Consider the following 16372-nt stretch of genomic DNA (forward strand, 5'->3'; position numbering starts at 1 on the left):
CCGGTGACATCCTCTCCCCCAAATGGAGGATTGGGGGGAAAAACATAACCGGAAAGAGCTACCATTTTGGCTCACACGGAGATGCTGATGAAGATAGAAGAGAAAAGACAAAAGAAAGAAGATGAAAGAGAGCTTATAGAAGATGAAGAACAAGAAGGTGTGGATGCAGAAGCGGTTGGCAAAAGGGGAGGTGGTCAGAAGAGAAGGTAGCGAAACATTTGTGTGAGAGAGTATGGAGCTGCAAGTGTCCATGAATTTTGTTCCTGTCTGCTTGGGGGGGGGGGGGTCTAGCCTCATTTTGTGGCTTCATATGAATTTCCCAAATTTGCTAAAATTCTATAAATTTGCAATTCGTACGAATCTAAAAGTCGAATAGAAGGTACAGAATAAATGACATTCCATCTGCCTTTTTAACCTCTTTTTGGTTAACAAAATATTTTGTCTTTAGTCAAGTTTAATACACTGTTTTAGGCAGATAAATATAAAAAATGTAACGTTACATAAACCTTGGGTACCTCAGAGGCCTCTTCTTCAAATGGACCTAGTGGCATATAAACAAGCTATCTGCAGGCATATTTTCTGTTCACTGAAAAATTCAGGCAGCACTTCTTAAAAATACAAATAACTGTTCAATTATGAAGCTCTATTCAGCAATTCAGTGCAAACAGAGAAAAAAGAAAAGAACTCTAAAACTTCAAAAAGATCAGTTACGCACAGTACGCGTATGCATTGAATGTAAAACCAACACTTTATTGCATTAAACATTAACTGAGTTAGCCTAAAAGGCAAGTACAATGTGTCCAATACACACCCAAATGTCCCTTAAAGGGTTAATAAGCGTTACATGGACATTGAATGTTTGAGCAAGAAATTAAACAAGTGCTTGCATTCAAAGAACCAGATGCTTGCTTACATTACAGATAGAAAAAGCGATATAATTGAATAAAGATTCATTTGAAAGGCCATCATCTCACACAGACTTCAGACATGCAAACTTTGTAGCGCCTTAGCTGAAAGGACAACAATTTCTGAAATACAATGAAATCTTTATGGAAGTGTGCATGGCATTTACGTCAGCACTGTGAACGTCTCTTTAGCATAATGTGTATAGCACTGAATAGCAAATGGCATTGGCAGATGTAACTTTCCATGTGAAATCATTTTGTAAGAAGGGATACTTCGAGAAATTATGATCCAGGAGCAAATCATCATTCAATTTATTGTCCTATTTTTCATATTTGGAGAGAAAAAAAATCTATTACAGTGAAAGAGAGCTGAAGAATGTGTGATGTGGCTCTTTGGTATTTCAATGACTAGGGATAAAATATTCTAAATTTAACTATTTGCTATTATATATATATATCACAGAATTGTAAAACTGACCAATGTGGCTATTTTTAACGGAACGGTCCAGTCCTCACATTTTGTATAGACTCCAAAGCATTTTACTGGAAGCAAGATGAAGTATGCATTCTGTAGTTATTGGAATCCTTCCAGGATGCCTGTCCTGAATCTCTAAAGCAGTAGCCAATCACACCTATGAGAACAAAATGTAATTGTTTAGCAGACTCCTAGAATGACAGTTCTACTGATCGCGTGCAAGAAGCATATTGCGGTATGACCCTGCTTTTAGTAGAGCTAGCTGGGGGAGGAGTTACTGATCATTTTTCTGTGCAAAAGTACTGCTTGTGCAACACTGAACACCTTTTGCCCATCTTGTATTAAATTGCAAGGCCTACATTCTTTCTGGATACTTGGTGGGTTTGTGGGGGGTCTCACTTATGTATACATGTATTTTTGTGAAATAAATTACTATGTTTCAGACATGGGCACACTTAGGATAACAAACCGCTTACCAAGCCAGACCACAAATATTCTATATTTTGTGATCACACTTTTATGGGTTGATATGAAGGCTGAAGACTAAATTCCACATTGTGCTAAGGAATAATTTCAGGAGTGTTGCAGAAATAATGTAGCAGGAAATTATCAATCCATTTTCACCCCTGATGGATACCAGCAGCTTCCCTGATAAGTGAAGTATTGGACTACTAGTCATTCATGAGTTTGAGAAATTGCTATACGTTAATCATCTACCACACTGCATGTTAATAGTTTTTTTGGTGCAGAAAATGTACTGTTGTAGAATGGACTGGAGAAGGTGTAGTGGCTTCTGTACTGTATCACAGGAACTGCAGCAAACATTTTTTCCCCTGTTCCCAAGTGGATTTGACACAGTTGGCGATTTATGCTACCAGCCAAACCTGTAATTTGTGGACAAGTTTATTGTTTTTATTATCTTTCTATCATATCATCTTTTATTCTTCATTGATAAATATATGTGACAATATATGTATAATATATGATATTGGGGACATTTAGTGCTGACGCAAGAGTCAGCATGTTCCTATCATCTGCCAGTGTCTGCCGGTAGGCCAAGTGCCCTACTACTGCTGCACCTCTTTGACCATCCTGACTCTGGGGGAACCTTGTTTCTTAAAAATTTCTATAATGAGAGTCCAAAAGGTTTCAAGGATCGCCTCATTTGGGAACACCAGCCTGAAAAATAAATAAAAATACATTGAAAGCGTCAAAAAATAAAGGCAAATTTCACCCAAAGCGATTTTGCTCACCCTGCACGTCTAAAAGACATGAAACCAGAGGGAAATAACAGGGATCTCAGAGAACCTTTATTAAATAGTGCCTATATCTACATACGTTTGCATAAAAAATGCGCTGTCCAAAGGTAAGTTCGTAAATGACTCAATTATGTACATTGAAAGACAGCGAGACCAAGATCCACAAGGAAATAAAAGGTGGGAGCAAAGGAGACCTTCAGTTTATTAAGCAGAAAACAAGAAAGCAACTGAATAGCAGGCTAGATAGATATACAATAACAGAATTTTGTTTTACTAATAATCATATATAGAATTTTGATGGCGTTTAGGTTTCAGTAACAGTGAACACAAATACAATACATAAAATCAATTACATTCAATTATTCTGTATCCAGAAGTGACATAGGAATCCCCAAGTAAAAATAAACGTAAAAACAAAAGTGTGGAGACATTAATTTTTAATCATGAATATTGTTTAAAGCATCTTTTATATTAGAAATTGACAAAGATTAATAAAGCCTTCCTTGCGGTTCCCTCTGGTGAAGGGGAAAAATGTCTAATGAGGTAAAATACAAGGATCCCGTAGCAGGCTGAAGTAGTAAATAAATACATACATTGCAGTTTAAGATGAACTCAAAATTTTAAAAAACGCAAATGTTGGATTTCAACCTTGAAAGCCGCAATCTTGAAACGTGAAAAGGGTTTTGAATATGGAGGATGCCGCCCTGCATTATTGGCAGTGTTTGGTTGGCTTTTGACATAAGATAAATTCTGCTCCGGTATACAATCTGCATTTATTGATTCCACAGGTATGTTCTTTCACCTACGGGTGGTCGTTTCTTACAATAGCAATTGGTTTGTGTAGAACTATAGAGGTACATATTGTTTCAAAACAGTGTTAAAGTGTATTTAGCAGATACAGTTCATGCATATATTACATACTTTACCAAGAACTTCATATTGACCGAGTGTGAAAAAAAGATTAAAAAAAAAAAAATAATTAAAAAAAGGTAAATAGTTTCCAGATTAACACTAAAATTCACCTTCCATTTCCAAGCTGTGTTACATATTCATAGTTACAGTGGCTCAACAATGAATTAACGTGGTTGTACTGCACCTAATAAGCATTGTCTGAGATTTAAACTGGGATTTATAATTAAAAATCATAATTGGCAGTGAAATTCTCCCTTTAACATTCAGGCAGTGAGATTTTATACATATATACACAAACATACATTTGCTTTGAAACTTTAGGAGAGGTAAACATTTTGGAAAATACTGTATGTCACTTCAGCTTCCTAGTTTTTTTTTTGCCCCTTGAGCAGGGTCAGATACCAGTATGACTACTGTCACATAGGTGGTAGTTGAAGTTGACAAATATACAATAAAAAAAAAAAACAGATTACTAAAACTTATGCTTTAAAAATATATATATTTCTATTTTTAAATGCTATGAAAGAAATCACAACTCTGAAGAGATATTTCCCCCTAACACAGGCCAGTGTATAATTGCATACCATTCCGATAGTGGTTTTAGCAAACTTCTCAGATGTACCTTTTTATTTTTGATAAACTGATTTTATAATTTTAAAAATAGTGCCGTTGTATTTTACACATACACTATCCTCAACAAAGCTTACATACTACAAACAATGAACTTAGTAAATGAAAACACAAAGAAGATGAGATGCCAGAATGTTACTAAGAGGATGTTGTCTGTCAATGAATCCTCTGAGTTTTGAAAATATCTCCCTTCACAAAGATTACATTCCGTGACTGTACTTAAGCAGTTTGTTTTAGAAAAGTAAGCTATTTCGGAGGAGAAAAAAAAAAAATATAGAAAATCACTCAAGTACCAGATGCTTTTTTAAGCATTAACTTGACCTTTTTCTTTCCTCTTAAAAGGCACAACAGAAAAAATCTTCTGTTATAAAATAATTTTATCTAAAGGCAGGACGAGAAACTCCCCCAATCTACCATATTCAGGGCTTTTTAAGTTACATTCTAGTATGCCATGGAATACATGATTGGGTTTAGCTCTTGTAGTAGGGCCTTTAAAACATTTTTTTTTGAGCACATCCCTGTGTCCATTCATGTTGTGTCCACTTAAAGGATCTTGGTTGAGTATCTTCTCACGGTCCAGTTAAGTCAAACTTCAGGCCTCAAAGGTCACAGATAAGCAATATTGACAGATGAATCAAGGTGAAACGTCTAATCACTTGATCCCAGGCAAGGATATATATGGAATTCTTGGTCATTTTGCATCCTTCAAGGCTTGAACTTCAACCCTACCCTTGACCAAACTATTGATGGTTCTAGGGTTCCCCCCCCCTTCAAGGGTAGTATCCAAAACATTCTTAGTATCAAATGCAAATAAAAAGGTCCAAATAGATTTCAAAACCAAGAAAATATTGAGAAATTATATTCAAAACTTTAAACATAACGGTTGTCTCATGTATATCATCGTAGCACTTTTGATTAGTGCCAAGAAAAAAAGGTAACCTGAGTGGATCGATAGTACTGCCCATAGTACTTTAGTGTAAAGAGCTATTTCCTGTTTTGTTTCATTAATAGTATACAATGTTTCTACTGGCCTGCTAACCAATCATCTGAGTGGCGTGTCTACATCCTCTCCGAGATCAGCAGCTTGAGCTCATACAATGTATCTTCTGCAGAGATACCACTCCAAGCTATATAATGTTTACAGAAATATAGTGTAATGATATCTGAACTACTTTTTGAACGGGATGAACATGACATCATAAGCTCATGAAATTTGACATCTGTAAATGACTAAAAATGTGTGATTATTTAATTAAACACGATTATGCATATTTTCTAAAGTCACTTCTCGTTGTTTTATTGAATGTGTAATTATATATATTATATATATACATACACACACATACACCTTTTAGAATTCGGCAATAATATAGCATCAGATGAAATTAAAGCCTACGAATTTTTAAGATGCAATAAAACCTATCCCATTTCCGAGTAGGGTTTACTATTAAATCAGAGTAAATTCACACACATTTCATCTATGCCATAGTTATAGATGTTTAAAACTACCTTTATGCTTAGAATATGGTATTCATATAAATGTAACTGGTAAGGAAAAAAGACCCCTATCCACATACATTCACATGTTAAAGAACTTTTATTCCTAGTATGGGAGAAAGAAAATGCAAAAACATTCCGTATATCGCTTCCAATATCTCTAGAAAGGGACTACAGAGCAAAGGCCGCAAAATCAAATTAAAAGTTAATTTTTTGATCGCATCCATGGGTATCTTTAGTTGTAGAAATATCAGAGGGGGAAACGGTAAGGCTTTAAATCTAAGTGCAGTAGTCTTACACGTTAATAAACAGGATACATGGCAGTTTGGTTTTTATTGACTTATTGGAAGATGACGGACTGTGACCACGATCACGACATTTCCCCCGCTCCCACAGCATTTCCAGGCACGTGGAAGCCACGTCTAATAGGGCAGTTTACCACGTTTAATGGCAATATATTGACACCGTTCAACTGTCCGCCAGCCGTTTGGAGATATCAGAAAGTTAGAAGGCATAGCTAAGTAACAATTCTATTTGTAAACATTTTGCTAGACTGTCATCTTTTAAACCAGGTTTAGTGACAACGTATTTGAAATGTCATATGCGTGTATGTTGTTACAATAAACATGCTAGGAAATTAGGTGAATGCTTATAGTAAACATACTATACTTTCCCTAGTCTGAGCACTTGTGATGATGTAGAAAGACTTTACTGGGGAAGGATATAATACACGAGTAGAGGTTTAGTGAATGAAACGAGGGTCCGTGGAAAGGGCAAATCCTGCGTGAAACGTGGCAGAACATACTAGAAAGCAGCACTGTCAATCACTCACTATTGCACAAACAAATGAAGCGAATGAATGCAACATCAAGGGATGCCCCATGACAGCACTGCTTCCAGTGACATTCTGCCATGGCCAGAGCCCTTCCTGCACCACCCCAGTAGGCACATTTTCTAGAAGCATGGTCTGAACTAGGTATGTCACACCACCCAAGCCAGCCTGCCCCATGTTGGCAGTGGAAAACAATACATAACCTTCCCCAAGCCTGATGACCGACCATCATTACCCCTGGGGGTGGCTGTGTTAATGTGGTCCCAGGGACAGACCCCCTCTCTTTAGTAGCAAGGGATTGATAAGGGAGGAATGGGTGCTCGTCCAGCAAATCCATGATCAGATAGAGACCTTGGGGCCCGGGTAGGGCTCCCCCCCACACCAGAAATCATCGGGCTGGGGTACCTCTAATAGCCACACCTCCCTAGAAGGCCCCATTGTGGCCCCAGCCTGATGGGGCCCATCGCCGTCAGGCTGCTCGAGCGGCTGCAATAGCTTGTAGTAGTGACAGTCCCGGCCGTCGTCAGGGTCGTAGGGCGGTGCAAGGATATCAAGGAAGGCGGCCGGCCCGTCCACCGCGCTGATCTGGTGCAGGTTGTCCCGGTGCGGGCTGAGTAAGCAGGCCGGGCTGGTGTCACTGAACTCTCCCACGGACCGCAACACGGCACGACGGAGTGAGGCCCTCTGGTAGGGCAGCAGCGGCGGGTTAAACTGTATCTCCTTGCCGCTGACCCCCGCTGAGGAGGGGGGTGATGAGGATGTGGGTGAGGCTTGGGGCTCCAGTTTATCGAAGCCGCTGATCCGGACCTTTCCGTAGAGCACCTTAAGCATGCCGTGCATCCCTGGGTGGTCATGTAGGGGGATGCAGGTGCCACTTTTGAGCAGGAAGACCCCCATACTGAAACAGTCCGTCTCGCAGATGTGCATGTAGGTTACGGGCGGGTTGTGAGGCACGGAGATCGGGGCCTGACCGCTTTTACGGGGCCTGATCTTCAAGTCCTCGGCACGGATCTCCCCTACCAGTTTCTTGAGGTGCCCCATATTCTCGGCCAAGGATTTCACGTCCTGGGAGGCCAGTCCCCCGCCGATACCCTTGAAAGTGAGCCGAGCTTGGCGTGCGATTTTCTGGATGAGGGAGTTCATCTCGTCCCGAGGCATTTCCCCTCCTGCTCCCGGGCAGCGCCGCTTCCTCCCCTCTCGGACAGACCCGTGGGCTCGGTCTCTCTGGCTAGCGGCTCCTGCTCTGCGCTTCCTCGAGCGTGGACATGCCCCACGTTTATTAAAGTGGCTGCTCAGGCACCGCTCACGTGCAGCTTCCCGAAAACCCGAGCAGCTTTTTCTACAGAAAGGACACCTTTTCCGTCGGGAAGCGGGTCGCCAGGCATCCACCACCCATTCATGCAAATCGGACACACACGTCTCTCTAGCCAGCGCTCTGACACGCTACCGCAAAGCATTCTGGGCCTTGGAGTCCATACTCAGCTTTGCCGCCGCAATTCTATCACTTTAAAGTTCATACAACCCATTCAGTGCCAAAGAGAGAGCTAACCATACTCACTCCTTAGCTATATCAGCTACAAAATAGACAATAAATGGTTAAAGCACATCCCAACGAGGGTAAATTCAGGGCAGAGAACTACGTTTCCCAGGAGACATCGGGGGCAGACACAGCGCGCTGACTCTTTCCGCGGAGGTCACTCTGGGAGGGTTTGTCGTGTGATTTGTGCTGAAGTCCATTGACTTTGACATTGCCTTGTTGTTTTTATGACTTGGGCTGTAGTATCTTGTTGGGAAAATTGTTCTCTGGGAAGCAGTGTGCACATTTATTTTTATTGTGCTGTAGTGCTGGGGCTTGCAAACCGCCACCAATTCCTGTCACGAAATAGTCCATCTTACTAGTGCGTTATTACATTAGCCCTCAGGCTAGCATTAAGTGAATTCTAGCTAGGCTAGTTTGCTAATGTGATTCATCGTAATGAGCCGGCCTAAAAAACACACCCTTACTGACGGTGTATTGTGTAAAACCCCGTAACGCACATATATCTAAAATGAATTCCAATAAAAGGGAAACTATTTTCCTGCTGCGTTGATGTCGCTTCCCGCTTCACAGATGTGACTTTACAATAAACCTTTTTTTCACGTAACATATTTTTTACCTTAAATACATTTGATATAAACTGCTTCTTATATTCTGATAGCAAGAGTGCTTCATTATGTTAACCTGTTTTCAGCTGTTTCAATAAACACGTATACCAAGAAGTCTGCAAAGTAAGGTTTAACAATTTAATACAGAAAAACAGTTTTGGTAATAATAGGCTTAGCAAACTATTTACAGTTCTGGTAATGCAAGTCTTCATGGCTGGTACAAATCCCAGCCTTCGAGGCCATTCTTAATCCTCCTCCTCCTCCTATGGTTGCCTTAACCCAGCAGGATCTTCATAAACTGTATTTTATCTCCATGATCTCTTACGAGTTTCAGGCCGCGGCAGTGACAGATGCACATGGCCTCAAGGATTGCTACCACCTCGTTTATGAACCATTTTAACGCTCACTGATCTTTCCTCACATGGCACTGATGTCGATGTGGTTGGTTTTTGTGTCACCTCCATGCTTTCCATAGTCGTAGAAGTCAGTAATGGAGCACCATTATGCGTTACTCTGTTGTCTAAGTATTCTGCAGACTTCACTCTACAGTTAGTTCTATATGAAGTCGCTATGAGGATGCATTGTGTTAAAATTGTCGAATAACAATGTGTGGTAAAATGTTCTTCTGCGTTCTGGGGTTTCTTTATGGCATCTGTGAACTGACCAATAAAATTGTCGCAATCTTCTTCAGGGACTGAAACATGCCTTCTGGGAGAATAAGATGATCCCATACTGCGTGTGAACTCTACAGCTGGTTACAATCAGGGGCCTAATGGAAGTATCTTTTTTTTTTTTTTTTTTTTTTTAGCACTATTGACATTGTGGACTTCCTTGAAATTAGCATGTCAAAAAAAGACTATATACGGTACTAAGGAAATTATTGCTACATTACACAAAACATTCTTAGCACTGATGCAAATTTACACGACTAATCCATAAATACTGATGAATGTAAGTTCTAGACCAATTATTTTTCCCTGCAAGTATTTGTTTTAAAATCCCAAATGACAGTACCTCCTACTTGGCATTGAGCATGCACCTAGGATATATAGCCTGGTTACTACAAGCGCAGATTTCCACACACCTACAATAAGGACACCGATGGAGGGTGTTAGTGATAATGCAATTCAGTTTCACAAAAAGGAAAAATAAGTTAAGGGCGCTACTTTTGGCACTCACACGATTAAAATTGCATTTTCTTCAACGGCTAAGGTGTTGTTCCATTTAAACAAAACATTGTTTGCCCTCTTTAGTATACCCAGCAAAGAACACTACCATGTTTGTGATTTTATTCTGTCATCTGAATATAATCGTATACAACTTTTAAGAGTTTTTTAGTTTCTATGGTAGCATACAAGCGTTTGCTTTGGTGTTACATGATGATTAAGTGTTTTCAGCAAAAATGAATGAGGCACGATTTGACTCATCAAAAAATGATCTTTGGGAAAGATCCACAGTACTGTGATCATGTTTGTAATGCTGCGTATACAAAAGTGTTAAATTCAACAACAATTCAAGTATGTGGAATAGCACTTCTAAGTTGTTAATGTCAATGCTAAGATTTTATTTTATTAAACGTAATAGAGAGTTTCTGATTTTATTAAGTTCAAGCTACAAGCTTAATAAATTCAACATTTTAGGTTGATATTAATGCATAAATCAGATTTCCTTTCATATGACCTAGTTTTAGGATCATGGCTTAATTAGGCTGTACACCAGTATAATAGAATAATTGCTAAATATAAGGCAAATCAGTTTTTCAGACATTGCATTTCAAAAGCTACTGTTTTTACCCTACTCAAAATGCACCATTCCTTGTGCAGATTGCACATAGAATGTAAACCTACTCTATTTTGTTTGAATGTTTCTTTTAAGAATGTTTATTTATAATACCATGTAAACAAGAACTTTTTCAGGGTTTAAAATTGTTAACATGCTATGCATTACTAAAATTTGGAAAACTTGCTACCACTGATATATTTAAATATGTTAAAAAAATTGTGTCAGGTAGAACCAGTTTGGATGTCACTTTTGATATCTGTAATACAATTGCTACAAATAAACTGAAGACATTTTGTAATATTTCAGCTATGTGGCTATAAAATGTAGGGTTGGAACATAAGCTTATTCTTGGTGGAGAGTGTAAGGTCAAAGGGCATGGAGGAAGTACGTGAGTGTGATCCGCTTGTATGTAAATGACCATATGGAGAAACAAATGACGACTTGTTCCAGAATAGTAAAGATTATGAGGGACGTAAATTTAGATTGGTAAATGATTAATTCATGTTCCAGTAGTTAATACATCAAAAGCCAGCAAAATTTGCCACTCATATATAATCATTATATTTAATTACGTGAATAAAAGACTATACCAGAAAGGTTTTTTTGTTGCTTACTACAAAGGGCAATAGGGCGACTTGCCCAAGGTCAAAGAGATGTGATCTTACATGAGTGTGTACAGTGTTGCGAAAAAGTACTTGGCCGTTCCCAATTTCTTCTATTTTTGTATATATGTTTAAACACAAAATGCATTTTTTAAATGAAAGTTTCATGTATAAGAGGAAAAAAGCTGTCAAACCCTACCTGGTCCTTTGTGAAAAAGTAATTGCCCCCTTAGTTACTAAATAAGCCAACTAACCAAATGTAATTGATAAATGGGTTTAGATGCTCCTAGGAATGATTACTGTCAGCCCTGTAGAATCTAAACACTTAAATAGGACCTCTCTTGCAAAGTGGAGCAGGCTAAAGGTCTTGAAAACCAGCAAATGATGCTGCAATCTATAGAAATTCAAGAAGAGATTAGAAACAAAGTCATTGGCATCTATCAGTCTGGAAAGGGAAAGCCATTTCTAGAGTTATGGGACTCCATCGATGGAGTGTCCACATTGAGAGTCATTATCTACAAATGGAGAAAACTTGGAATAGTGATGAACCTTCCTAGGAGTGGCTAGCCTACCCAAATTCCTTCAAGAGCACATCTACGATCGTCACAAAAGAATCCAGACTAACACGTAAACAACTGCAGGCCTCACTTGCCCCAGTTAAGGTCAGTGTTCTCATGATTCAACAATAAGAAAGAGACTGTGCAAAAATGGTATCCAGGGGAGAATTACAAGGCAAAAACCTTTGCTGACAACAAAGAACACAAATGTGTAACATTTGCCAAAAACATAATGATAACCCCCAAGACTTTTGGATAATATTCTGTAGAACTTTTTTGGAAGATGTGAGTTCCATTAGCATAAAGCTGACATAGTTCTACAATAAGATCATCATTCTAACAATCAAACACGGTGGTGGTAGTGTGACGGTCTAAGGTTACTTTGCCGCTTCAGGACCTGGGCGACTTGCCATAATGGATGGAACCATGAATTCTGCTCTCTACCTCTAAATGGCTCAAAAGAAACAAAATGAAGGCTAATTATCATTATTACTGTCTTATATTAAAATTAGTTGGATGATCTGAAATGTTTACATGTGACAAATAATCAGGAGATTGGGAATGGGCAAATACTTTTTGACAACACTGTAGTTTACATACAAAGCATAAGATTTTAGAGGCTAGACAATGTTAAATGGGAGTTATATGCTATAAATATTCAGAAGAAATAAAATTTAGGCATAAGTACATACCTAATTATGTCAACTTTTTTTGTGACTCTAGGGAACCCGTACTTGTGGGTTACAGCTGTGATGATCATTATTCTGTTCTTGCTGCCTTTTCTTATTAAAAATAAAGTGTCAGACATGTGATATAGTATTAAATCAGCATGCGTCTTTGTTATTTTATTGGATTTTCACAATGAAGAAAGGCCATATTTTGTAATTTTTATTTGCCAAAATTCACAAGTGCTGAATTAGATTTTCTATTTAATCTTTTGCAATTTAAATCACAGAAACCCCGTTTGAAAGAAGTTCAAGTTAATACTAAGTTTATGAAAGAATGAGGTACACAAATAAATTATAAAAATCAATCTGGGTTGGTCCTATAATTACAGCCCAGTGTTAATAAAATGTGGCACCTAGCTTTTGCTCACATCCTACTGACTTATGATGTCATACTAGTACAATGTTTGTGGGAGCTGTGACTGGATAATGCTGGGGGTGGAAAGCAGAGACAGATGCAGATCTAAGGAACTTAGATTTGCAACATAATATCTGTTTACTTCACTGTGGCACACCACCTGATGTGGGTCTTGGTTTGGTGGCGCAGTTTTCAGTGGTGGGACTGGGACTAGTCTGAAACCATTACAGTAGGGGCTTTTGTTTACGGCTGCAACTAATGATTATTTTAATAATGGATTAGTTGGCCGATAATTTTTTCGATTAATCGGATAAAAAAAGCAATTTTTTTATTTAAAATAATGTAATAAAAAACTTACAATTTACACTTTCATCTCTTTATCACAATGGCATTTTCCTATTCACCTTCTTATTTTACTGACATAATAATAAAAGCTACAAGAACCCAAACACAGTGTTTCTCAAACTAGGTTTTAATACTTTAATACTTTAATAAAAACTGTGAGAAAAAAGCCTTGTTTATATTTTCTTTTATTTGCCAAACTGCCCCCAGTTATGCACATCTGACCCCCAGCTTGCCACTCTGCCCCCAGAAATGCCTTATACCTACCATATGCCAGAGATTCCACTGTGCCCCCTGATATGCCACTGTGCCTCAGATATGCCTTATACTCCTTATATGCCAGTGATATGCAACTGAGCCCCCTGATATACCTTTTACCCCCAGATATGTCTTATGCCCCCCTGATATGCCTAATATCGATATGCCCTATACCCCCTATATGCCACTGTGCCCTCTGATTTGCCTTATAACTTCCAATATGCCACTCGCCCCCATTTATGCCTTATACCTCCCTATATGCCACTGTGCACCCTGATATGCCACTCCGCCCCCATAAATGCCCTGCACCACACTGACATTCATTATACTCCCTGATTCACCACTCTGCCCCCCCTCCCATAGACCACTCTGCCTCCTCCCCCCTCCCATACACCACTCTGCCTCCTCCTCCCATACACCACTCTGCCTCCTCCTCCTCCCATACATCACGCTGCCTCCTCCTCCCTCCCATACATCACTCTGTCTCCTCCCCCCTCCCATACACCACTCTGCCTCCTCCCCCTCCCATACACCACTCTGCCTCCTCCCTCTCCCATACACCACTCTGCTTCCTTCCCCTCCCATAGACCACTCTGCCTCCTCCTCCTCCCATACACCACTCTGCCTCCTCCCCCCTCCCATACACCACTCTGCCTCCTCCCCCCTCCCATACACCACTCTGACTCCTGTCAGCAACGGAGGTTCACAAGACTGGGGGTAAAAGCTTTCACTGGAGCTGGTAGGAGCTATGCAGATCTATTGTACTTCGGCACTGACGTGCAGGAAGTGAAGGGGAGTAACAGAGGCTGTCTGCGCACGTCAGCCGGTGGGGGTCTGCACGATGTGCACAGACAGCCTCCGTTACTCCCCTTCACTTCCGCTGGGGCTTCTACATCATGTGATGCTGCCGCTGCGGAAGTGGAGGGGAGAGGCGGAAGTTGTCTGTGCGCATCGCACGGACACCCACCGGCTGACAGTGGGGGGGAATCCAGGTCCCCTGCAGCGTTGCGGGGGATCTGGATTCTAGTGTTATAATCTGATCTCTGTTTGAGGTCGGATTACATAAGGAGAGGAGTTTTTCAGAGCATTTGCTTTGAAAAAAACCTCTTTTTATAATCGATAAAAATCGATTCAACTAATCGATAATACAAATTGTGTGTTTGAGTATTGGTATGTGTTGTAGTGTCTGGGTATGTGTGTGGTAGTGTAAGTGATGGTGCATGTGTTAGTGTGCATGTTTTCGTGTGAGTGCCTGCGTGTATGTGATTGTCACTGTGAGCGTCTGTATCTGTGTGGGTGTGAGTGTCTGTGTGTCTATCAGTACCAGTGTCTGTGCTAGTGTGAATGTGTGCCTGTTGGTGTCTGGCAATGTCTATGTGTGTTTGAGTGTCAGGTGTGTGTTAGTGTCTGTGTATTAGTGTTAGTGTCTGAGTGTGTTGTGTCAGTGTCTGTGTGCATGTGTGTGTTAGTATGAGTGTCTTTGTTTTAGGGTGATTGTGCGGGTGTGTCTAACCTGTTTCTCCTCCTATTATGCTCTATTCTTTCTCCTCTTCTTTTCTCTCATCCCACCCTTCTCTTTTTTGTCTTCTCCTCTCTCCCTTTTTCTTTCTTGTCGATTTTCCATCCCTTCACTGCTTTCTCTTTCATCTCCTCTCCTTTCTCTTTTTATCTCTTCTTTTCTATTGTCTCCATTTAAACATTCCAGCATGCGTCAACACCACAAAAAGTACATACAGGAAATCAAACGTAGCACAAAAAGATTTACAAAAGGAAATATATAAATAGAGAGTATGTAACTAGGTCATTATGAATGTTTGTCCATAGCACTTCCTGTGAAGAATTTATATCAGTGTGTGAAATACAAATCTAGCATGGTGCCCCCATTATGGTCAGGAGAACTGATGGTTTAGCCTTCATACTTGTGGGTTTCTTCTAATCCATTTAGTTTGGTATAAATATAAACAGTATTTGGGCCATTTTTTTGTATCTTAACCTATATTGTATTCTAGATTATTTTATGTAAATTATGTATTTGTTTCGTTTAAAGGCTATATAATTGGTATTATTGTCATAGAGATATATATCAGTATAGCATATAGTTAAAAGTTCATATTTAATGCCATGTAAAAAGACTTATTAATGTAATAAAAATGCATGTTACATAATACAATAGCGTAGCACATATGCATGTGTAAAATAGTACAATGCATTTTAAACTGTTGATGCAATTTAAAATGGAAATAAAATGACTAAAGAAAACCTGTATATGTATTTATATGTTAGATTTTATAAGGTTTGGATAAATATAAAATCTTATATATTATGAGCTTGCAAGCAAGGCCCTCTTTACCTATTGTATTGGTTTTTTTTAGTCTGTCATGTAAGGGATCTTGGTACCCTGAATTGACATATCTGTTAAAGTCGGCTTTCTCCAATACTCTGACCTCTCGCTTATTATCAGCCATGCTACCGCCTTTCCCTCATGAAACATCCGCCTAGACTAGATTCCTGAGCGCAAGGCAGTAGCACGGTCGATGATAAGCGAGAGGTTCAGCGGTCAAAGTAAAGGAGGAAGTTGACTTTAGCGGATATACTCATTCTGGATACTGAGATCCGTTACATTGGTGACAGCAGCTATTCAAAGGTGTGTCAATTGCAGTTGGTGAAGGATCAGAGCCAGAGCTAACCCATCCAAAGCAGCATTCCGGATAACGAGGGCCAAGGTGGAGAAGCAGATCACCAGGTATCGAAATATTTGGATGGCTGAGATGCTGGGATTGGATACCTCTGAATGGGAAGCTTCAGGATGGGACTTTAAACGGCAAGACAAAGTCAGAAAAGTGACTGCAAGTCTGGGACGTTCAAGCCGAGCGACAGGAGATGTTGCAGCCATCGGAAGCACTGACCCTGGAGTCTGACCTGATATGGCTGGTCTACCACGAATGGTACCTCGAGATGGATTACCTAGAACTATTTGAAATCAATCCTTTACTTGTTTCTGAGCCTGCGGATCTAATAGACGGTGTCCTGGGCGATGTGGATGGGACTGTGGTCTCCACACCTGAAGCACAGTCGGCCCAGATCCACAACCCC

General features: G+C 39.8%; 1 protein-coding gene across 1 annotated transcript; it reads right to left on the reverse strand.

Moving 5' to 3' along the window:
* Positions 1-6849: 6849 nt before the first annotated feature.
* ADO (2-aminoethanethiol dioxygenase) lies at positions 6850-7671 on the reverse strand. Its single transcript, XM_089486960.1, has one exon. It carries the CDS (start codon positions 7666-7668, stop codon positions 6850-6852), a length of 819 nt encoding a protein of 272 aa, XP_089343086.1. The 5' UTR covers positions 7669-7671.
* Positions 7672-16372: the final 8701 nt, after the last annotated feature.

Source organism: Sceloporus occidentalis, unplaced genomic scaffold (assembly GCF_023333645.1).
Source record: "Sceloporus occidentalis isolate IW3139 unplaced genomic scaffold, rSceOcc1.0.p SCAF_30, whole genome shotgun sequence".
Lineage (NCBI taxonomy): Eukaryota > Metazoa > Chordata > Lepidosauria > Squamata > Phrynosomatidae > Sceloporus > Sceloporus occidentalis.

Bases quoted from the DNA above. Each gene is read 5' to 3' on its own strand.
- ADO (XM_089486960.1), bottom strand. From the start codon at position 7,668: ATGCCTCGGGACGAGATGAACTCCCTCATCCAGAAAATCGCACGCCAA.